This window comes from Labeo rohita, chromosome 22, assembly GCF_022985175.1.
Source record: "Labeo rohita strain BAU-BD-2019 chromosome 22, IGBB_LRoh.1.0, whole genome shotgun sequence".
NCBI classification, from domain to species: Eukaryota; Metazoa; Chordata; class Actinopteri; order Cypriniformes; family Cyprinidae; genus Labeo; species Labeo rohita.
This window is the reverse complement of record NC_066890.1, coordinates 16,507,735-16,533,472: the sequence shown is the minus strand read 5'-3', so window position 1 is coordinate 16,533,472 and position 25,738 is coordinate 16,507,735. Positions and strand designations below refer to the sequence as shown.

The 25,738-nt window shown below is 34.3% G+C and overlaps 1 protein-coding gene across 2 annotated transcripts in view; it reads right to left on the bottom strand.

The window, feature by feature from the left end:
* The window catches only part of LOC127153510 (metabotropic glutamate receptor 7), a 252,815-nt gene that overhangs the window by 77,836 nt on the left and 149,241 nt on the right, over positions 1 to 25,738 (bottom strand). For both annotated transcript variants that reach the window (XM_051094594.1, XM_051094593.1), the window contains exons 6-7: positions 20,047 to 20,247; positions 12,790 to 12,929 (exon numbers count right to left, since the gene is read on the bottom strand). In XM_051094594.1, coding sequence (XP_050950551.1) covers positions 12,790 to 12,929; positions 20,047 to 20,247 — 341 coding nt within the window. The remainder of the gene's footprint in view (positions 1 to 12,789; positions 12,930 to 20,046; positions 20,248 to 25,738) is intronic.

The following is a 25,738-nucleotide window of genomic DNA, read 5'->3' as shown; positions in this document are numbered from 1 at the left end:
GAATCTAAACTGTGCAGGGCTGCGGCCCTCCAGGAACTGAGTTCGACACCCCTGCTTTAAGACTTTTGTAACTTAAAGGAGAAGTCCACTTCCAGAACAAAAATTTACAGATAATTTACTCACCCTCTTGTCATCCAAGATGTTCATGTCTTTCTTTCTTCAGTCGTAAAGAAATTATGTTTTTTGAGGAAAACATTTCAGGATTTTTCTCCATATAATGGACTGATATGGTGCCCCGAGTTTGAACTTTCAAAATGCAGTTTAAATGCGGCTTCAAATGACCCCAGATGCAATTGTAAATGATCCCAGCCGAGGAAGAAGGGTCTTATCTAATGAGACGATCATTATTTTCATAAAAAAATAATACAATTTATATACTTTTTAATGTCAAATGCTCGTCTTGCCTTACTCTGCTGATCTGTTTTTTGTTTTTTTTTGTTTTTGTTCTGGTTCATGACAGTTAGGGTATGTTGAAAAACTCCCATCTCATGTTCTCCCTCAACTTCAAAATCGTCCTATATCACTGTTTTACCTTTTATGTTAAGTGTGTTTGATCTTCTTTACATGTTCACTTTGGGTCAGCTTCTGCAGCGATAACTGATCGTTTCACTAGATAAGACCCTTCTTGCTCGGCTGGGATCGTTTACAACCGCATTTGGGATCGTTTGAAGCCGCATTTAAACTACATTTCGGAAGTTCTAACTCGGGGCACAATATCAGTTCATTATATGGAGAAAAATGCTTAAATGTTTTCCTTAAAAAACATAATTTCTTTGCGACTGAAGAAAAAAAGACACGAACATCTTGGATGACAAGGAGGTGAGTACATTATATGTAAATTTTTGTTCTGGAAGTCTCCTTTAATATGACGTAAATGATGTCTCTTACTAAAATATGTAGTAAAAAACCCATAAAAGATTTATGTTATTTAAAAAAAACAAAAAAACAAAAAAAAAACATAGTTTTATACATAGTTTGGTCTTTGGGTGGTTCCATTATTTTGATGATGAAAAATAGTTGAACTCTGTGAGATACTGGCGCTACTCGTTGCTATTTTTACTGCATCACAACCTGCAAAATAAAATACTGATACGGTGACCACAGCTACAGAAAGAGTTTATAGGTGGCGATGGATATAAGCATAGGCTTAAACCAAATGCTGTACCATCAATTTTTCCCTACAAGGAGACTAAACACCTTGGACATCCAGTGAAATCCATGCTGAGAATCTCTTTCAGTAACTTCGTCATCATGACAAGCGTCAGCATGTTTACATCCTGCCAGGATGGCATCTAGCGTTTCTTGTCTCTGTTGTCTGTGGTCGACTAAAAGCCTCAAAGGCATCAGGGCTAAAGTGGAGAGAACAAAGACGCTGGTCTTTGGTAAGTTTTCTAATTCTTTTATCTTCTTCTTATCACTAGGAAAGCAGTGAAGACTTACTTCACGTCTCTTGTTGCCCTTCGAGTTGTGAGTTGCGGTAAAAATAACAAAATGTAGCGCCAGGTGCTGACCGAGTGCATCAAAATAATTGGGCCCCTATAGTCCAAAATATGTATAAAACAATGTTGGTTTTTCAACGTAAATCTTTCATGGGTTTTCTACTACATGTTTCAGTAAGAGACATCATTAATGTTATATTAAGCCATACAAGTCTGAAGACCCAGGGTTCCCTTTAAGTTTTACTTAAAGTAGAAGTGCCTGCTTGAATATTGCATCTAAAAACCCATGAAAACATCTATAAAATCTAAAACCAGACATTTTATTAGGTGAAGGATGTGTGACCAGCTTGCAAAGGTCAACATCTCTGGGAGCGTCTGTCTGACTTTTCACGACACCTTTCATCTGACTCATCAAGGCAAAGGCAATGACTTGAACACTGCAAAAGATCATCACTCAAGCCCCAACCAAAGTCAAATCTCATTGGTCCAAAATCTAACTCATGACCGAGTATCCTCCAATCACCTGTGACTGTTTCACATCACGCAGCAGACAAGTTGGTGGGAACATTTTACACGGTTCTCCAAGAAAATCTGCTCATTTGTAGCTTATTTCTGCACTCGCTGACTCATCTGTCACATTGCGTCAAGAAATCTTCTGAACCAAAAAGAAAAAGGTGTGTGGCAATCCGCAGGTAGAAAGTGCATTGATGTGATGCACCAAAGCTGTTTGCAGAAGCAAGCCAGCTCCCTGTTTTAAAATTCAGAGCTTTTACAAAAATGCAAATCCTAGGCAAATCAAGATTGCGTAATGTCATTAAATATTAATTCCTCTGCAGCAAGCAAAAAAACACATTAGAGCTCTTTTCCACAGCACATCCTGATGAATTCAATAATAAGCAACTGCACCGTAATTCTGGGAATGGATTCAACTCAGGCTTTTATCGCAAGCCCACTAAGGAAAGAGGATAAACCCAACAACCCGCTGTTGTCTCCTGCTAGCATCCGATAAGAGTCAGTAGGTGTGCATTCAGTATCAGCGTTCCCAGTACAGCTCATTGCAACATGACCTTTCATGGCCGTCTGTGCCCAGAGAGTGAGGGAAAAAACATCTCTTGACGCTTTCTGAAACGCCGCCAAAAGCAGGGACACTTTTGCTGCTTGACGAGAGACGCAGAATCCCTGCAGGACCGTTTGCGGGACTTTCTCTTCGTTTCTTCAATGCTCTCTGTGGGGAGAGCCGAGGATGAGGCGTAAATGACATTTGCTTTGGAAGACGTAGGCGATCCTTGGAGACGGATCCTCATCGGTGACTCAGAGGAGCTATTGTGGCGCTAACAAGCTCCAGTACTCAAGGGGGCGATGGAGTTGCCTTCAAATGTCATTAAATCACAAGTAAACATGTAGGAACGGACTGAAAATGTGGGAAAGGGAACAACTTGCTTTCTGCCGTGACAATAGAAGAAACAGACCACAGAAGCAGACGCTTTATGCTAACAGTGCTAACGCTAATGCTTAGAATGCAATTAGCATCCATCCTTTAGCTAATTTTAAAACATTAATGGATCATCCAGAGTGACTTCTTTCACTAAGCCAGCTTGTCTATTCTCAATTTTGGAAACATTCCCACAGCATTGTATGCTAACAGCTAAAATATGTTAATGCAAGATGTTTTTCATCTTCTTAGCATAAAATATCAAGAAAATGTTGAGAATGAGTGATGTTGAGAATAGATGAGCCATAGAAGTTCTCGGTGCATTACGAAACCCACAATCCTTTGAGACAGATCATCATCTGTGACTTAGATGAGTTTTTGTGGCGCTAACAAGCCTTATTACTCAAGGGCATTATCTTTCAAAAAGCTGTCTTAAAAATGGTAAACGTAGATACACACACACAAACACACACACACACACAAAACACCTTGCACAACAAGATTTTCCTCAAACTGCTGCTCTTTGTTGTGATTATGCTAACAACTGTGATAGAATTCTTTGTGCTAATGCCAAGAATGCAGTTAGCACAACATGATAACAGCTAAAATATGCTATCGTGAGATGTTTTTGTGAGCATCGTCACAAAAAGAGAATATCAAATACAAATGACCAATCTTAAAACTGTTGCTCTTCACAATGATAGAGTAAACTGACCATAGAAATAGTTTATTCTAACAGCCATAATAGTGTTCTTTGTGGTAATGCTAAGAATGCAATTAGAGCGAAAATCTCAAACACAACCCTGTTGAAAAAAACAGCTAACACCTGGTTTTAGCAGGTTTAAGCTGGAAGTAGCTGGTTTTAGCTCCCAGCCTGACCAGCTAAGACCAGCTTGAAAGTGGCTAAAACCAGCCTGCTGACCAGCTAAAACCAGCCAACCAGCTTAGGCTGGTTTTAGCTGTTTTTTTGTTTGTTTGTTTGTTTGTTTGTTTTTCAGCAGGAAAATGCCAAACACGCACTTTATAAGCCTAAAAGTTCTTGCCACATTTAAAATATACACAATCCCTAGAGACAGATCCCTACTTGTGGTGCTAACAAGCCTCAGCACTCTAGGGGGTGATAGAGTTACCTTCAAATTTCATTAAAACAACTGTAAACTATCATTTTCTTTAAACAGTTGCTCTTTGCCATGATAAATAGAGGAAAATTACCACAGAAGCAGTTTATGCTAACAGCCGTGATAACGTTCTTTGTGCTAATGCTAAGAATGCAATTAGCGCAAAATTTCCATCCTTTGGCAAAACTCAAAATATTTATGGATAATTCTGAATGTTTTCTGTCAGTAGGTGTGTTTCCATTACAGATTTGCACAAAACTTTGGCGATGTTATATAAATGTCGAAAGTATTGCGAAATGACAATGCTTCCATTAACCGCTGTTATGTGACTAAAATGTAATTTGTTCCTCTCGCGAAAAGTCATGGCAACGGATTTTGGTGGGATTTGGATGGATTTTGGCCTTATTTAAGCAAAAGAGGCGTACACGTATATCTTTACAGAAGCAGCGTGGAAAGCCGCTTTAGAAACGTGTGCAGTGCTGCTGGTATAAACATAACATCAGCTCCGGTGACCGTGTCGGAGCCATTACATGCCGCAGATGCATGCAGCGCACACAGTCTAAGCATTAATATCAGCGAAAGCCCCTTATACTTGAGAACGGCTACATATGAAGTGTTTCTTGGAGTTTATAGTACATTGAGGAATGATCATATGACTTTTTACATGTGCCATGTGACCTGTAAATGCGAAAAAGCCATTTCCATTGCAGTTTTGCGAAATATTCCTTTTTCGAATTGAGCGAGTTTTACGAAATTGACGCATTTCCATTAGGAGTATTTTCAATTCACAATTTAAATTTGCGTATCTTGAAGGGTAATTGAAACGCACCTACTTTGACATAAAAAATAAGCTATCTTGTCTTGGTTTTATAAACATTCCCACTGTTTAGCATGCTAGCGGCTAAAAGTGAGATGTTTTTGTGACCACCAACAAAAAGACATTGTCAAACACTGCACTATAAGCATATCATTTTCTTTTTGTTTCTTCTTGTCATTAAAACGACTGTAAATGTAGAAATACACATAACTTGCTTAGCATACCATTTTCTTCAAACAGTTGCTCTTCTCCATGATAAATAGAGGAAACTGACCATAGAAGCAGTTTATGCTAACAGCCGTAATAGCTTTCTTTGTGGTAATGCTACGAATCCAATTAGCGCACAATTTCTATTCTTTCACAAAATTGAAAAGGATTTATAGATACCTCAGACTGTTTTCTGTTATTTTGACATAAAATAAGCTATCTTGTCTTGATTTTAGAAACACTTCCCACAGTTTAGCATCCTAACAGCTAAAGAGATGTTCTTGTGAACACCAACAAAAAGACAATGTCAAACACAATGACACTGCACTTTATAAGCATATAATTTTCTTCAAACTGTTGCTCTTCACCATGATAAATAGAGGAAACTGACCATAGAAACAGTTTATGCTAACAGCCATGATAGTGTTCTTTGTAGTAATGCTAAGAATGCAATTAGCGCAAAACTTCCATGCTTTGGAGAAACTCAAAACATTTATGGGTAATTTAGAATGTTTTCTGTCACTTTGACATGAAAAATAAGCTATATTGTCTTGATTTTAAAAACATTTTCCACAGTATAACGTGAGATGTTTTTGTGAGCGCCAACAAAAAGAGAATGCCAGACGCGAATGACACTGCACTTTATAAGCATATCATTTTCTTTAAACTGTTGCTCTTTACAACGATAAAGGAAACTGACCACAGAAACAGTTTACACTAACTGTAATAGCTTTCTTTGTGGTAATGCTAAGATTGCAATTAGTGCACAGCTTCTATTCTTTTACAAAATCTAAAAACATTTCCCACAGTATAGCATGCTAACGTCTAAAACATGCTAACGTGAGATGTGGAACATGGTAACGCTAAGAATGCAATTAGTGTGCAATTTCCATCCTTTTAACAAAATTTAAAGGCATTTATAGACACCTCAGACTGTTTTCTGTCACTTTGACATGAAAATAAGCTATCCAGTCTTGATTTTGAAACATTCACCACAGTTTAGCATGCTAACAGCTAATACATGCTAACATGCAATGTTTTTCACACTGAATGCACAAAAGAAAAATTTAAGAACAAATAACACTGCATTTGTTAAGACTAAAAGAGTCACGGAAGTTCTTGTCACATTAAAAATACCAGGTGTTACAAAATTTACAGGATGAAAATAGTCAATTGTGCGATTTCCCCCCAAACCAGATTTCAAAAAAAGATTCATAAAAATATAAATAAACAAACAAAAAATAAATAAAATGGTTTGACTATATCTTATATAAAATGTTATTTGCTTTATAATTATATATATATATATATATATATTTTTTTTTTTTTTTCAACAGAAAGTATGATTTAAAAATTTACAACAGAATTAAATCGCGAATTTGTTGCAATGAAGCATGACGATGAGTCAAATAAAGCTTGCACATATTTGAATAGAGTAGCAAATAAAATCATAATAAAATAAAATAATAGAAAATAGAAAACACCATTATTTATTAGTATTAATGCACACTATAAATAAGAATCAATTAATATCAGTAGAATCCTTGTGTGTTGATCATGTCACCTAAAGAAAATTAAAAAAAAAAAAAAGAAATGTTTGTTTCGCAAATTTGCGAAATGTGCGTAGAATACGCTTCAGGCCATTTTGCTAAATCTAATCTGCATATACTCCAAAATTCTTGCACGATCAGCAGTTTGTCGAGGAACTACAGGAAGCAGCGACGCTTCCTTCGGCAACGTGGAAAGACAAGAAATCCCTGTAGGACGGTTTGTGGCACTCTCTCACCATTTCCTCGATTTCCCCTCTATGAAGGGCTGAGGACGGGGCTTGAGGCGTAAATGACATTTGCTGCAGGAGCCGTAGGCGATCTTTGGAGACAACTCAGTCAGACTCCTCATCTGTGACTCAACGGAGGCTGGAGATGTGAATCACAAGTGGACAGCATTCTCACCCCCACTTTCTCCCTTCTTCTCTCCTCTAATAATACGGGCTTCTCAGAGGCTGAGCATAAAAAGGATTCCCACATCGCAAGACAAATGCATTTACAACATCATTGAGGCCAGGCGAGAAGACAGCCTGACAAGTATTAAGTACGTATGAGGAGACACATACTTCCCGCAACAAATTATTCTTTGCCTTCATGGAAAATAAAAGAGGATGAATTACAACCAAATGCCAGGGAATTACACTGAGCTGTTGTTAATGAGATGTAGCAGGCGTCACATGACATCAAATCCTTTCCTAGCAGTTTTAGAACAATTAATAATGAACCTCTCAATGGAATTTCAATATAAGTAAAGCAAACAATGACAAAAGTGAAACACTGATCCTTTATCTACAGCAAGAGCAATTGCTGTATCAATTCTGATGTTAATCACTACAAAAATAAAATATATAAAATAAAAATAATTCAAGTGACCTAAGTCATTAACACTTATCTCAACTAGAATGTCTCTTATGACTTGGACGAAGTGTTTTATTATAACGGATGATTTTCAATTACAGTTAACAAGGAGCTAATCTAAAAAGTTTAATTGCAAAGAGTAGACTATCCACCAGTGTTTAAAGGACTTTGAAACACATTACTAAAAGCAAAAAGATATTTTACGCAAGTGTATGAACGTATTATAAATTGCAATACATTACTTAATGTCAGTTAATTTTACCCAGTGTCATGTGGATTGATAATAATTGGTAAGAAATGGTGAAATAGTAAGAGTTGGGTCATGCAAAATCGTAAAATATTAAATTAAACCTACTTTCTCAGTGACTGTATAAGGACAAACCTTAAAAAAGCAACACACACAAAAGCAAAACTATGGAAGCCTGTTTCTGTCATTGAATGAAAGGTTAAAAAAAAGGTAATTGCAACATTTTATCTCACAATTCTGACTTTTTTCTCAGAATTGCATGATTTAATTGTGAAAAATTAAGTCAGACTCTAAGAATTACATGATATGAACTTGTTGTGAGAAAAAAAAAAAACGAAGAATTGCGAGCTTTAATTTTAAAATGTTCAGAATTCAGAATTGCAAGATATAAACTCAAAATTCTGACTTTTTTCTCAGAATTGCGAGTTTATATCTCGCAATAGTGACTTTCTTTTTCTCTCGCAATTGTGTGTTAGAAAGTCAGAATTGCGAAAGTCTGAGACTTTTTTTCCCCTCAGAATGGCACCAATTGCGGGTTTATTTCTTATAATTCTGAGAAAAAAAAGTCATAAGTTTATATCCCGCAATAGCTAGAAAAAAAGTCAGTATTGTGAGATATAAACTCTAAATATATAAAGAATTTTATAAGTGTAATCTTGCAACTGCAAATTTATATTGCATAATTCTGACAAAAAAGTTTATTTCTCGGGTGTATTTCATGCAATTCTGTGACAAAATTCAGATTTGTGAGATGTAAACTTGCAAATGTGAGAAAAAAGTCTGAATTATGAGATATTAAAAATGGTAATTGTGATATTTTTGTTATTCGGTGGTGAAAACCTGCTCCCATACAACACAACATAAAACAAAACAAAACAAAACAAAACAAACAAAATGGACAAAATGGACAAAAATCGCAAAAAAAGCATAAAACAAAACAACACAAAACAAAACATAAAGCACCAAAAGGACAAAAACCTATTAAAAACTTTAAAAACAAAGATACACAAACATAAAACAAAGCAGTGCAACACAAAACAAAATAACTAATTAAAAATGAGACACAAAACAAAACAACCAAACAAAAAATACCCCCCCCCCAAAAAAAAAAAAAAAAAAAAAAAACAAATTACAAAACATCAATTAAAAACAACAGAAAACAAAACAACAACAACAACAAAAAAAAAAAAAAACGAACATTAAACAAAGCAACACAACACAAAAACAAAACAAAAAGCAAGACATAACAATAAAACACAAAAAACAAACATAAAACAAAGTATCACAACACTTTCTTGGTATTCCTCAATCTATTCACTATAGACAATATAAACAGAAACAAATGACAAAATATTAAACAATATCTGTTTTCTGATTACTTTTTTGTAAAAAGTGTATAGGGTCACTAGAGACCCGAGGTGTGTAATAGTGTAAGTATGTTTCTCGTGTGCAAAAATATGTAAATATCTGATGACTCAATATGTGCAATCCCCCTTTATTCCTCGAGGTGGCACTGTTTAATAGACAATAATGACGTGATGTTTCACTCCTAATTATCGCAGGCATAAAACAAAAGAATATGATCAGCAAAAATTGAATTGGCTTGAATGGCTTTACTGCAGAGCTATTACTGTATGACATAAAATTTAAATGTCACTGTTATTTGATGGTAGATGAGGTGAATAAGCTGCCAGCGATCAAAATCCTGACTCTGAAGTCATTGAAAATGATAGTTATAAGAATATGTTTGAGATCGCAAAGATGAGGCAGATGCTGAATGTACTGTGGAAGTGTGCTCTGAGGATGACAGCGATGGTAAAATCATCTGCTCACATTAAACCCTTCTAAGTTTTAAAAGGTAACAACATATGCTTTATTTTATTCTTCTGTAACTGTTCAAGTGAATATCAAGAGAGTTTTTGCTATAGCAGAAGTTAGAGATCCATCCGTGCTGGATATATAGGTCTGGGTCGCTAAAGGCCCGAATATGTGATAATGACTGGCAAAACATTCATAATGACTGGATCTCCCCATTCATAAATCATACACAACCACATCACATAGACTACTAGTCTATAGCGTGTGCATACACTGACGCATGCACAAAACACTCTCCAGTTGTTTTTGTTGAACAGAATTGCCATGCTGTTCACTGCTATTCACCAAATCATCTGCACAGCTGTCTTTTTTGTTTGTTTCCTTTTCCATCCTAAGTTACTGCAGCAATACTAAAAACACTAAGGTCCGTGTTTAGCACCAAAGCTTATGTAATCACCGCTGGCTCACTATGCAGTATATTCGTGCTGTGTACTAACTGCTTGGACAAGATTATTAGGTTTACTGACTTGCAACGTATACAAGGGGCTCACGGCCTCCCAAACTCGCCCAGTGTACGTCCGGATTTACAGTAATGCTAAGACTGAGACTTCATAATCAGGCTGTGTATGAGCGCAACTTGATTTTGCTTTATTTGAATTGAACTTTATTTATTGCTGCCATGTGCATGCTCAATAATCCCAGCATGCATAGACATGAACAGATTGCTGATATTATTAATGCACATATAATAACCTGTACTGCCTGGGGCGAGGGTTTCTCATATACGTTAACGTATAATCTATGGTTCAATCAGAGGTTATGGTCTTATGAAGCTCTGGCTATTAAGATGAATCTTTTAAATGTCCCTAGCAATTATCTGGACTAAATTATATTATATTTAACTGCTACGCTTGGCTGTGCTCAACTGCTGGGTGTAGAAAGAGCTTCCTGAACCATCGGAATTAAAATAACGGGAAAAAAAACAGACACATGTAAGTAGAGTAAATAACGATTATAAAATGCAGAGCAATAAAAGAAATGGAGGAAGAAGTAATATATAAATAGTCCAGAATAATATGGATGGTTAAATATTACTATTACATGTACATTAATATTAATAACAAGCAAATAATTTATAAAAGTAAACTAGATATGAAAAAAGAACATTTGTTCCCTCATAATATAAAAATGTAAAGTATATAAATGAATGAATGACAGCCTAAAACATAGCTGAATAAATGCAACAACATAACATAAAAAGTAAATGAATGAATGAATGAAGAAATTTTTCTGAAACAAAATTATGAATAAAATAAATTACATTAAATGTAAGAAATGTAAATGAATGAATGAATGAATGAATGTATGTATGAATGAATGAATGAATAGCCTAAAAACAAAACTACTTAAATACAAACAATGTGGAGGAAAAAAAAAAAAAAAATGTGTAGAACAATAGCAGAATGAATGAATGAATAAATGAATGAATGAATAGCCTAAAAACAAAACTAGAAAAATGAAAAACATGTGGAAGAAAATATAAAAAAAAAATCTGTGTAGAACAATAACAGAATGAATGAATGAATGAATGAATGAACGAATAGCTTAAAACAAAACTAAATAAATGCAAAAAATGTGGAAGAAAATGAAAACATCTGTGAAGAACAATAACAGAATGAATGAATAAATGAATGAGTGAATAATCGCATGAATGAATAGCCTAAAAACAAAACTATTTAAATACAAACACTGTGGATGGGAAAAAAATGTGTAAAACAATGAATGAATGAATGAATGAATAAAAACAAAACTAACTAAATACAAACAATGAGTTGAAAAACATCTGTGTAGAACAATGAATGAATGAATGAATGAATGAATGAAAACAACACGACTTAAATACAATCAATGAGGAGGGGAAAACATCTGTGTAGAACAATAAATGAATGAATGAATGAATAGAATAAAAACAAAACTACTTAAATACAAACAATGTGGAGGGAAAAATATGTGTAAAACAATGAATGACTGAATGAAAACAAAACTAACTAAATACAAACAATGAGGAGTTGAAAAACATCTGTGTAGAACAATCAATGAATGAATGAATGAATGAATGAAAACGAAACTACTTAAATACAATCAATGAGGAGGGGAAAAACATCTGTTTAGAACAATGAATGAATGAATGAATGAATGAATGAAAATGAAACTACTTAAATTCAAACAATGAGGAGGGGAAAAACATCTGTGTAGAACAATAAATGAATGAATAGATGCACGAATGAATGAATGAATGAATGAATGCATGAAAACAAAACTACTTAAAATTAATGCGGAGGGGAAAAATATGTGTAGAACAATGAATGAATGAATGAATAAAAACAAAACTAACTAAATACAAACAATGAGTTAAAAAAAAAACATCTGTGTAGAACAATGAATGAATGAATGAATGAAAACAAAAAGACTTAAATACAATCAATGAGGAGGGGAAAAACATCTGTGTAGAACAATAAATGAATGAATGAATGAATAGACTAAAAACAAAACTACTTAAATACAAACAATGTGGAGGGAAAATATGTATAAAACAATGAATGACTGAATGAAAACAAAACTAACTAAATACAAACAATGAGGAGTTGAAAAACATCTGTGTAGAACAATGAATGAATGAATGAATAGCCTAAAAAGAAAAAAATACTGATGTGGAGGGAAAAAAATATGTAGAGAACAATGAATGAATGAATGAATGAATAGACTAAAAACAAAACTACCTAAATACAAACAATGTGGAGGGAAAAAATATGTGTTGAACAATGAATGAATGAATGAATGAATGAATGAATAAATGACTTTCTCACTTTTCTGAAAAAATGGTAAATAATATAAATGACATTACATTTAAGGAATGTAAATGAATGAATGAATGAATGAAAAAGAAAACTAGATAAATAGCAAAATATGGAGGAAAAACATTTGTGTAGAACAATGAATAAATGAATGAATTAATATTTTAATGAAATAGAATAATAAATAATATAAACACTATTAAGGTGTGTAAAAACACAACTAGACCAACACAATGAAAACAAAACAAAAACAAAAAAAAGAAGAAGAAGAAAGAAGAGTATGAATGGCACATTCACTAGGTGTTATTAGTTGTTTTCTCAATTAGGAAAGTAAAACCTAAAATGCAAGTTTATTGTCACTAACTCAACAAAGTCATATTGCAAACATTTGATGGATGAATCTGAACCACATTTTCTCATGACAATGCTTTTGCGGATCAAATTTACTCACGTGAAGTTGGAGACTTTCCGTCCACTGTCCAATAACTTTATATCCGGGAGTGCTGTTGATATTCATCTGGTACTGGAAAAGATCGTACCGTCCCGGTGCATCTCCGTTCTTATTGAACGTGACGGACGTCCCGGCGCTCCCTACGAAAGAAAGAATCAGACTTAGAAACCTAACTTCAACACTGTCAGACAAAACTACTGCGAATCAATCACAAATCATGAAAAAGCCCTGACATGCCTCGCAGACAACAAGACCCCATTGTTTGCATTTCCACTCCGTACGGAGACGAAAGTTAGTTTGGTTGTGATAGAAATACAAACAACATGTGCCCCTCAGGCCAACAGCGGAGCCTGACAAAACCTGACATTCATCGCCAACCGATTGTTTGAAGCGCTTTACCTGCAGGGCTTGGCACTCACGATCACAAATCTGCCAAAACACAATCAACAGTGTGGTTTTCTCGAGCACAGATAAAACGTCAGACGCTCGCTGTGGGCTGCTGACACATCCTCATCACACTTATTACTGGGACTACAGGGTTGTGCAAGGTAGCTATCAGTAGCACTGTTTTGATATGAGAAACATTTCCTTGAAAGGTACGACTGTTGCTTTAGTGCGGCCTGTTTTACATACATTGGCAAAAATGATCGCTCTTGCTGTTTTTGAGCTCTCAGCCATGGAAAAACCTAATTGAAAAGTGAAAAAAATGATTTACAGACGCACCCGAATTCTCTCAAACTATTCTTTTTCTGCATCGATCCACAAAAATTAATAATCGGAAAGTTATGAGTCATTCTGAATAATAATAATAAAAAAGCTTGCACTCGACAAAACATACAGATGGAGTGACAGACAGAGTGAAAACTGATATTCATCAAGATTTGTTTTGTAATCATGGCCCTAGTGTGTGACTGGAATGACAGCAGTTCATTGTGGCATTTTATTTTATTTTATTCATATTTAACCTTATTTATTTATTTATTTATTTATTTATTTAATAATAATAATAATGTGCTTAAATATTACTATTACATATTACTTCACATTTGAAAAAGTATAAAAATAGACATGACAAATAAATGTGAACGTGTAAAAAAAATGCTTGTTTTTTATTGAATTATTGTTTTTTATTGAATAAAACATAATATAAATTTACTGTATGAATGAATGAATGAATGAATGAATGAATGAATAATAGCCTCAAATTTTTACTGACTAATAATAATAATAATAATAATAATAATATGCAAAACTGTTTAAGTTCAAGAATTTTATCATTTTAATTTCTATTTTCAATATAATGGATCAGTTGAGTCATCCTGACACTTTTAACTTTATGCATCGAAATAACTTGAATACACAAACACTATACATTTTTGTCAAAGTTTGAATTGCACATCCGTACATAAAATTGAACATCAGTTACCCATAAAATCCTCCAACCTATCTACACAACCAGTCATTCCGAATGTAATCCAAAGAAGTTTCTTTTAAAACTACCTCAGGCATGAAAAAAGTAGCAGTGAAAGTAATTAAGGCTAGATTCAGCAAAAATACGAAAGATCGACTATTGTATCGCATTGAGCAGCATGGGTGAACAAAAACCCACTTGAGTGTATTTTAGTCCCTTTATTATTCAGTCACTTCGGCGTCACCCACTGCCTGTTCAGGTTTATTTGTTTGTCTGTGTTTTGTTAAGAGGGCATCATGGGAAGAAGGAAGAAATGTCTTGTTCTACTAATATACTTTGGGGAGAATGAAGACACCAAAAACTACAGGAGACCCGCAGAGATAAAGAACAATGGCACGCTAGCAACACTTAAAGAGCAGATGAGGGCCTCAAAAACCTGCTGAATATTACAAATAACAGCCTTCCACTTCACACTGAATTAACAAAACTCTACCGAGATGCCGCGCTGCGTCTGCTGAAAACTTCAGCGGTAACGCATTAAAAAGTTTCTATAAATGCGTTTATGTACAAGGTGTTGAATTTAATCATGTTTCTTTCAATTTTCTATGGAAGCCTGTTTCCAACACGCAATTCAGAAAGTCAGAATTGCGAGATATAAACTCAGTTTTGATTTATTCCCTCATAATTTCACATCTCGCATTTTGATGTTTTTTTCCTCAGATTTTCCAAGTTTACATCTTGTAATTTTCTTTTTTCCTCTGAATTCAGTTTACATATTGTAATTTTAATGTTTTTATTTCTCCTCTGAATTACAAGTTTACATCTCACAATTTACTTTTTTCTCTGAATTCCACATTTACATCTTGCAAATTTGATTCTCACAACTTTTTTCTCAGAATTCTGAATTTGCATGTCACAATTCTGCTTTTTTTCTTCTGAATGCCAAGTTGACATCTCACAATTCTGATGTTTTTTTCTCAGAATTCCAAGTTTACATGACACAGTTCTGACTTTTTCTCAGAATTACCAGTTTACCTATTGAAATTCTGACTCTTTTTTTCTTCTCAGAATTACTCACAATCTCACAATTCTGACTTTTTTCCCCTCTAAATTTCAAGTTTACATCTAAATTTTGAAGTTTACATCTCAGAATTCTGACTTTTTTCTCTCAGAATTCAGAATTTGCATGTCACAATTCTGACTTTTTCTTTGAATTCTAAGTTTACATCTCGAAATTCTGACTTCTTTTTTTCTTTCTTCTCAGAATTCCAAGTTTACATCTCACAATTCTGACTTTTTTCCTCTTAATTCCAAGTTTACATCTCGGAATTTTGATTCCTTTATTATTTCTTATTAGAATTCCAAATTTACATCTCGCAAATTCTGACTTTTTCCTCAGAATTCCAAGTTACAGCTGGAAATTCTGGCTTTTTTTTCTTCTCAGAATTCCGAGTTTACATCTTAAAATTATGACTCTCTTTTTTTCTCAGAATTCCAAATTTGCATGTCACAATTCTGACTTTTTCTTGGAATTCCAAGTTTACATCTTGAAATTCTGACTTTTTTTTCTTCTGAGAATTCCAAATGTACATCTCGGAATTCTGATTCCTTTTTAATTTCTTCTTATAATTCCAAATTTACATATTGCTATTTTGACTTTTTTCTCTGAATTCCAAGTTGACATCTCAGAATTCTGACTTTTTTTCCCCCCCTCAGATATCCAAAATTTACATCTCACAATTTTGACTTTTTCTTAGAATTCCAAGTTTACGTCTCAGAATTCTGACTCTTTTTTTGTTTGTTTGTTTTTCTTTTTAGAATTTAGATTTTACATCTCACAATTCTGACTTTGTTTCTCTGAATTCAGGTTTACATATTGGAATTCTAACTCTTTTTTTTTTCTTTTTCTCAGAATTCCATGTTACAACTGGAAATTCTGACTTTTTTCCTCTGAATTCCAAGTTTACATCTTGCAATTTTGACTTTTCCTCTCTGAATTCCAAGTTGACATCTCAGAATTCTGACTCTTTTTTTTTTCTTTTTTCTTTTTCTTCTCAGAATTCAGAGTTTACATCTCACAATTCTGACTTTTTCTTGGAATTTCAAGTCTACATCTTGGAATTCTGAGTTTATATCTCACAGCGTATATTGCAAGAAAAAAGTCAGAATTGTGACATAAAAAGTCACCGTTATTCATGCATTTATTTATTGTGTGATGGAAATGAACTTTCGTATTTTTCACCTCATACATGTCTTTAAAAACCCAGTAGCAAAATGTCCCAGTTACGTCACATCACAGCAGTGAACTCACCCGTTAAACTTCTAAGACACTCAGAGACTTCCAATCTCAAAATTATACAGTAATTGCACTGTAGATATTAGATTTAGATGAGACCTTCTTAAGTATATTAATTATTAGTATGCAAGGAGCCTTTGAATCTTTTTATGTTCTCGCTGGAGGAAACAGTTTTTGAACCCTTTGAAAAAACGGCAGAAACGTCAGTCGCCCAACTTCAAGCAGTATGTTCTCTCCTTTTCCCCCCTTAAATTCTCATCTTTCCCTGTGTCTGTGACACATCCTTTCATCACAAGAGTTAACATGCATAAATAACCATCAGGAAAAAAGTAGAACTGCACCATTTCATTAATAAGTGCAGTACTAGATAAACAGGTTAGCTATATGACATGCACCTCCAGCAATATCTACTTTAATGTAATGTAATGTAATTTTATCACTGTATCAGCCTGCTTAATTATAATTCCAAACTATTTAATACGCTTCAAGAATTGAATACTTTCAACACTATTTTCTTCATTACAATAAGAATTTTGTTAGTTTTATATGCTTAAATAGCTCTTATTGTTTGAATTATATCACTATTTCAGTATTTTTCACTCAGAAATTGCGAGAAACATCTACCGTTTTTGTACAATTTTAACTCATAGAGAGTTTCAAAAACCCAAACCGGAATATTACTTTAATAAAAGAAATCTAGACAAAATATTGGCCTTTAAAATGTTCATTTAATATTGTATATGCTACACACAATAATATCCATCCATGAATTCAATATTTCATGAACCTAAAAATGATTAATCAAAAACGTATATGCATACCAAGCATATATAAATGTTCTAACTGTCAAGTCAACAGTTGACCATTGCATTTCAAAATAAAGTACATCATGCGTGCATATACATTCTGAATATGTTTATGAATTATATATGCATGCCAGAGGGAAGGCTTTCTTATTGTGAATGCAATGCTCATGAATTATAAATAGCTTACAAGTATTAGTGTGCTACAGTAAACAATATCACGGGACGGGAACCAAAGGTCCAAATGCTTAACATGAATTTACAATTCTATATTATCTATCAACTAATATATTAATAATTATCTCATATTAATTATCACATTAGTATCGCATATTATTTAATACAGATGATGAAAAACACAAATAATAGCTTGTTTTTCTTTGTTAAAGTCTTAAAGCACAGCAAAACCCAGTTTATTTCTTCTTGTTATTGACTAGCTTTGATGTATTTCCATAAGCTGGTGTATGATGTTCAAAAGTGGCTGTTTACTTGATAATAACACTACAAAAAACAAATTAGCGACAGCTGAAGCAATATTATTTCAAGATGTTTTCTTGTTCTTTTGTGATTTTACTCCATAGAATGAATTGGGTGCTCGTCATAAAAGACTTTCCAACGATAGTAAACATTTGATCAAAAGCTTGTTGTCATCAACAAAAGATAATGTTATTTGGCATTTCTGTGCAGAGTTTTAATATTAGATATCTTCACGAAAACTTAAATGCAAGTCAATTTTGTACAATTGTACATTTCAGCGTTTTTCTTTAGCGTTGGTGGCATAAAATCCTTGCCGATTTCTTCATTAGCATTTAGCCATCCGTCTCTGTATTCTAGTAATTAAAAGCAAGTATTTTGTCGAGTCTGTTTGGAGTATCGTTCACCAGGCCTTAAGTTAGATCGTATATTTACCCCAAATAGTATTTTCTCATCATTGCACAGACATCAAAGGTGCGGTTGCACTTTGATCTAACAGTGCCCTGGTGCAGGACTACAAAAGTTTCTCTTCATTATGATGCATTAATGAGAGATTTCCTTTCTTCTTGGAAGTTTCCTCTTTCAAAGGTCCAACACAAAGGCAGGTTTGGGATATGTGAGATATAAAGTATTCAGAAAGTTGGAGTCCCATGCAAGAAGCAGCAACAAAGGCTGCTTCAAAGAAGAATGTGTGGTGTGTGTGTGTCCACTGGCACAGAAAACATCTGCTCAGTGTTGTCCAAACCAGACTGTAAAGTCTGTCAATGTACACTGTAAAAATGATAATTTAAGTATAATTTAAATATATGAAGAAAAAAAATACTATTTTAGTTTTTGTTTCTACTTCAAAATTGTATTTGCAATTTAATGTGTTATTTGCTATTTCTTAGTAATTATTTGTTTACATTCATAATTAAATGTACTAGCAATTTCTGAGTGAAAATTGTTTTAACAATATTTTACTTTATTATTATTTTCCTCCCCTGGTGTAGTTGGAAAATCATATTTCCAAAGTATACATTAAATCAATCAATCAATCAATATATACAGTATATAAATAAATAAATAAATAAATAAATAAATGTCAAGTTCTTAGAAATATGATGTTTAAATTTATGTTGGTTTCATATGGTTTTGATAAAGCATGAATAAACATGATCTTTGCTTTAAATAACGTAAACATTAAATAAAATGTAAATAGAATATGTTTAAAAAAAAACTTACAAAGTAATAAAATAAAATAAAATAATAATTAATAAAAACTACAGATTAAAAAAAATAAATAAATAAATAAATAATGGCACAAACACATTTACCAAAATTTTAACTATAACTACACTGAAAATGAAAAGTGCACAAATGAAAACAATTCAAGATATTAATAAATAGCTTTGATAGTACATTTTATAAAGGATTATGAAGAAATTATATATTCATTAGACCTTGAAAACATGTTGGTACGTATTTTAATAAATATTTTTAAATTATAAATGATTATAAAGTATTATGTACATAAAATAAATTATTAAATTCAATTATATTTTTCAAGGTAAAAAGTAAATTAGTACATATATATCATTACTTTTTAGGGAGTCGCACCACATGACATTATATATATATATATATATATATATATATATATATATTTTTTTAACATGAATGTCTACAAGTGTCTTCTATTTTTTTGTTTGTTTGTTTGTTTGATTTTTTTTCCCCCCACTGTCACACCACTTTACATTTTGTGGATTAATAATAATAATTTAAAAAATATATACTATAACTATAATTAATAAAAACTTATAATTATTAATATTTTAACATGAATGTCTACAAGTGTCTCCTTCTATGCACCCATTCAGAAGAAATGCACTGCATGACATTTGGTGAACAAACGTCTTTCGAAAATCAATGCGTGTGAGCAAAATGGTCACAAATTAAAATACGCTAAAAAGTAGTAATGTTAACACAGAATACATACATTCCACATTTTTGAATTAAGCAATAGTGACACTTTATTTTAATGTTACACAGTTAGATGTTACATGCACTTACTATAGTAATAACAATATATTTTGCATAATTGCAAGCATCTAACCCTAAACCAAATCTTAACCCGATAGTAAGTACTTGTAGTTAATGACTATTACTTAGTACTTATGTAATTACACTGTAATAACATCACCTTAAAATGAAGTGTAGCAAAAGTAATATTAGTAAGTTGTTATTGACTCAGTATGCCATTTATCTAATGTTGTGAGCTTTGGTGAACTCACCGTTGAAGCTGACTGATCGGATGTACTTGAGGAGCTTCTTGCCACCAGCGTGCTCCATTTCTCCACAAACACCCGACTGGTCAGGACAAAGCTCCTTCTGCATGTTATGCAAAGCGTGAGCAATGGCGTACACCGCATCTATCACAAACTGCACCTTCCCTTCCTGCTCATATTTGGAGTCTGTTCCTATTCGCTCTTGCCCTGGAAGGAAGAAACAAAACAAGAAGTCAAAGCAGAGCGAAGACTTTGTAGCGAGATGCACACCTAAATGCTCTCGTAGGAGCACGTAAACACACAAAAATGGAGTCAACTTTGGAAGCTTTTGAAGAAATATGTGAGGTGAAGCAACAAAACAAACATTTGAAGCTATCGCACACTTGAGGAACAATCTTTCATTCGACAAATCTTGGCAGGTTTTGGTCGCCGTGAAGAGAAATGCCTGAAATTTAAGATGCTTATCTTACTTTGGTCTCTGATGTTGTCACAGTTTCGCTATCTTCAAGTTAGCAGTTTAAAGAGATTTATTGGTAGTGTTTGCTCACAAGCAGTGTTGGGGGTAAAAATAAATAAAGAAAGAAGTATTTTTAGGTTTAAAAACAGTTAAATTGGTATTTACTCTTTTAAACAAGCATGCTGTAGCTACGTTTGTGAGTAACTTAGCTTGTAGCATGGAAGCTACAGTTTTGCAGTTTAAGTCTTTAAGTGTTGACACATTTTCGACTGAAACAGGAAGCTGGTTAAACCGTTAATCACAGTTTGCTAAATGCTAGTCACATTCACATTTGGCTGGACAAAAAATTGTCTAGCGCACAAAGAGTCGTCAATATTTAGGGCCCGAGTACAGATTGAAATTGCTCAGAATCATCTTCTTCTCCAAAATGAATCGCATTTTTGAGGGCCTAAACATGCTCGGAAACTCATGAAACTGCACACGTGCCAAAAGTGGAACAAATTTACATCTGATATGGGCTTCAGAAGTGCACTGTAAAAAACAATTTGTTGAGTCAACTTAAAATAATTTGTAACCTGGCTGCCTTAAAATTTTTAGTTCAGTCAACTAAAATAAGTTTATTCAACTTGAAATGTTAAATTATACTAAGTGACTTAAAATTTTAAGGCAGCTGGGTTACTTACCCATCTGTTAAGTTTAGCAAACACAAATATCTAAGTTGTTATTTAGTACAACTTAACATTTCAAGTTGAATAAACTTATTTTAGTTGACTGAACTTAAAATGTTAAGGCAGCAGGGTAACAAATTATTTTAAGCTGACTCAACAAATTGTGTTTTTTATTTTTTACAGTGTGGTTATGTCAAAATGGCTCGATAGCGCCACCTGTAAAATTTCAATGAAGTGCCCCTTGAGCTACATTTCACGTACATGTACGAAATTCGGTAGACACATGTAACACACCAATACCTACAAAAAAGTCCCTTGGTATAAAGTCCGAAGCCCAACAGGATGTCAGTTAATTTGAATTTTCTCAGCAAGTTTTGTGCTGTTTTTGCCATTTTTCAGGTGTTGTATTTAAACAAACTCCTCCTAGAGATTTAAACAGATCAACACCAAATTTGATCAGTGTAATCTAAAACCCCTTGTGATGTTAAATCGTGAAGATCTTGAGTTTTCGTTGAAGGGCGTTTCCGTGGCAGCCTGACAAACTACGATGTTTCGCTATGAAACAAGAAGTTGTTATAATTTAGTCATACAGTGTCCGATCTGCACCAAAATTCACATGTTTGATAAGAGTCTTGTCCTGAACACATGCCTGTGCCCATGCCCATATTCAGTTATAGTTATAGCACCACCTGCTGGCAACAAGAAGTGACATGATTTTTGCACTAACAAATCCCTCTGAGAGATTTAATGACGTTAGCATTATATTTGGTCAGTGTAATCTAAAGGCCTTTGCAATGTTAAATTGCAAAGATCTTGAGCTTTCTTTAAAGAGCGTGTCTGTGGTGGCCTGAAAAAGTGTGATGTATCACCATGCAAAAGGAAGACCCTTTTGAAATTGTTCAGATTCTTCTTCTTATTCTCCATAATGAATCGCATTTTTGAGGGCCTAAACATGCTCAAAAACTCATAAAACATTGCACACGTGTCAAAAGTGGTCAAAATGTACATCTGATATGGGTTTCAGAAGCAGATGTGTCAAAATGGCTCGATAGCGCCACCTATAAAATTTCAACGAAGTGCCTCTCGAGCTACATTTCACAAAATTCGGTAGACACATGTAACACACTAATACCTACAAGAAACTCTCTTAGTACGAAATATGAAACCCAACAGGAAGTTTGTTATTTTGAATTTTCTCAGCAAGTTTTGTGCTATTTTTGCCATTTTCAGGTATTGTATTTAAACAAACTCCTCCTAAAGATTTAAACAGATCAACACCAAATTCGGTCAGTCTAATCTAAAGCCCTTTGTGACATTAAATTGTGAAGATCTTGAGTTTTCGTTGAAGGGAGTGTCAACTGCGATGTTTCGCCATGAAACAGGAAGTTGTTATAATTCAGGCATACAATGTCCGATCTGCCCCAAACTTTACATGTTCTATAGTCCTGGCCTGAACACATCTGAAGGCCAATATTCCATTATAATCATAGCACCACCTGTTGGCAACAAGATATGTCATGTTTTACACTAACTCAAACATACCATGTTCAATCTGCGTCAAACTTCATATGTTTGATCACAGTCCTGGCTTGAAGACATCCACATGTCAATATCCAGCTATAGTCAAAGTGCCATCAGCTGGCAGCAGGAAGCTTTTGCACATATAAATGACTTTGACATATTCTTCTTATATTTACCACTTTAAATGCATATTGGTCACCGCTCACTGTTTTCCTAAAGCCACCGGGTGGTGGTGAGCCCAGGTGCGAGGGTCCTTTCAACACAGCTTGCAGCTTTAATTTAGCTTTTTTTTTCCCCCAGAAAAGTCATCTTCTAAAAGTGAAATTTGTCAACATTTAGGAATACATTAGCACATAGATTAGCATCAGCGTTAACAGACATAGATTAATAGAGTCACTGTTGTGACAAATCTCTAGGAAATTTTTGACTAAATGTCTCTTCTCTTCAGAAATGTCACAGAGTCAAGATAATTCATTATGTACTGATGGACAATTTATTCCACACACATAAAATCAACCGAGCTGACCGAGGGCTAAGCGCACCTTTACTTAAAAATGTTTTAATAACGACAGTGGTCAGACTTTCGGCTCACCTTAAACTGCGAGGAAAAGCCGTGACAGTTCTATTAAGACCTGCTATTTCCCAATCCACCGGTGGAGGATCTCATGGGACATCAATGGAGTTCATGCAATATTCTTAGCAATTTCTCTCCAATTAGCTCTGCCGTCGTCCAGATCTGACACCCACACTTAGATGCCAATCCTGGTTCCTCTGGGACGCTCTTATAGTCTGTTTTCCCACTATAACGGCTTTTATTAAACATACTACTGCTGGCTTAGTAGGCTCTTCTGTCCCATCAAGCGTGGCTAACTCAAATATGTGTATTTTTGAGACAGCTTAATCATAAATGGCCCTAGTCCTGTAAGAAAGGAACGGGTGACTCTAATAGTGCCTGACAGAACAGGAAAACTAGCTTGGGAAAATTTCAGCCCATCCAAAAATGCCATTAAATCTTTTCGGTGAGCTTGAAAAACACCATCTGGGACTTGATTCAAATCTGTGATGAGTGGATTTCGTTATTTAGATGATATTTACTTGCAGGACGACATTGACAGACATCTTGAAGACGTCCTTAGAGAAAAAGCTTGTAGGACGTAACTTTTTGGGTCTGCTGCCTTCAACTTTACATCTCAGAAAAGTTGCTATTGAGATGCTCATGATTCACTGAAGATCCTTTGGTATAAGTGGAAATCAAAGTAAACCTGGGGTTCGATTAAAAATGAGTTGTGTCAAGATGGATTTGCTAGTTAAAGAGGTTTTGCACTTTCTCAACATCCTGATGGCATCAAATTAAAGGCTATGACAATCATCTTGTCAGGGTCAGCCGAAAGCCTTGAGGGATTCAGATCAATAGACATCAGTGACCTCAGGCAGTGACAAAAACCCCATTCTGGCAGAGCTTCAGACACACTGAAGGTCACAATAACCATTAGAAAATAATAAGCTGTTATTACGGTGACAGATATCTCGTTGAACAATACTTCACAATTACACCTAGTTGCCATTGACTGAAAACAGTACCAAGCTCAGAAGCTTTTTAGAAAATTGCCTCAGTCTCAAGTATATCCTTGATTTTTCATGAAATCTCTGCTTTGTATCGACCACAACTGAACTGTGATATTTTTGTCTCATCAATGTGAATATCATGAGCAGTTGTTTACCATTATAGACCAATTTTGAGTATTCACATTGACGTCATTTGCAGCTGCGTGCGCATAGTGCTTGCAGAAAAACACTGGTAGCAAGTGGAGGTAAAGGATAAAAAAAATATTTTTGATGTCACGCTTGTGGCGTGAATTGCTGAAAAAAAAAAAATTGTACACAAAGTACATTGTACTTATTGTACATTCTGATGGCACCCATTCACTGCAGAGGATCCATTTGTGAACAAGCGCAATGCTACATTTCTCAGAATCTGTTCCAAAGAAGAAACAAACTCATCGACATCTTGGAAGGCATGAAGGTGAGTCTTTTAGAGTATTCATTTTAGAGTTATATCAACAAACATGAACTTGGATCTTCAACAAAACCTGAATTTCCTGAATCAGAAAATATGCTATTTTTGACCACTGTCATGAATATTTCTTTAAAAAACAAGTCATTTTAATCTATTTGATTCGCTTATCAAAATGATAAGAACAAACTCTTTTGTGGAGCATAAATCTTGGCAGATGTTTAAACTAATTGGAAGTGCTGGTTTCCAACTTGCGTGGGTTTCACCTAATCTGTATCGGCCATATGCTATTTGAACTGGAAATTTATTATCTCTGTCATATTTTTCCCCTGATGAAAACAGGCCAGGTGTTAATGCTGAATGAAACAGACCTGATGTAAACAGCAAAGAACCTAAGCTGTAAACTATCACAAACTTGTAAATGTCACATTTCATGTCATGTCATTTCATAATACCATTGCAATTAACATAAATTATTTGCTTTTATTCAAATCCTACATCTTAAGCCCAAAATATACTTTGCTTTGATGCGAAAGCTAGCGTATGCAAACTACATCTATATATCCCTAATATACAGTGCCTTGCGAAAGTATTCATACCTTATGTTAAACTGCTTTAAATTACTCCCCCCCGCCCCCACATCAATGCACACACCATACACTATAATGACAAAGCACAAAAAAAAAAACATTGCATAAGTTTTCATACTTTTAACTCAGTACTTAGTTGAAGCACCTTCACAATGCGGCAAGCTTTGCACATCTGCATTTGGCAATTATCTGCCATTCTTCTCTTCACCTCTTCACCTCTTCACCTCTCAAGCTATGTCAGCTGGTAGACATTTTCAGGTTTCTCCAGAAATACTTGATTGCATTGCATTGCAGTGACTGGGCCACTCAGGGACATTCACAGAGTTGTCTATAAGCCACTCTTGCTGTGTGCTTAGGGTCATTGTCCTGTTGGAAGGTGAACTTTCTGCCCAGTCTGAGGTTTTGAATGCTCTGGACTGGGTTTTCATTAAGGCTATCTCTATATTTT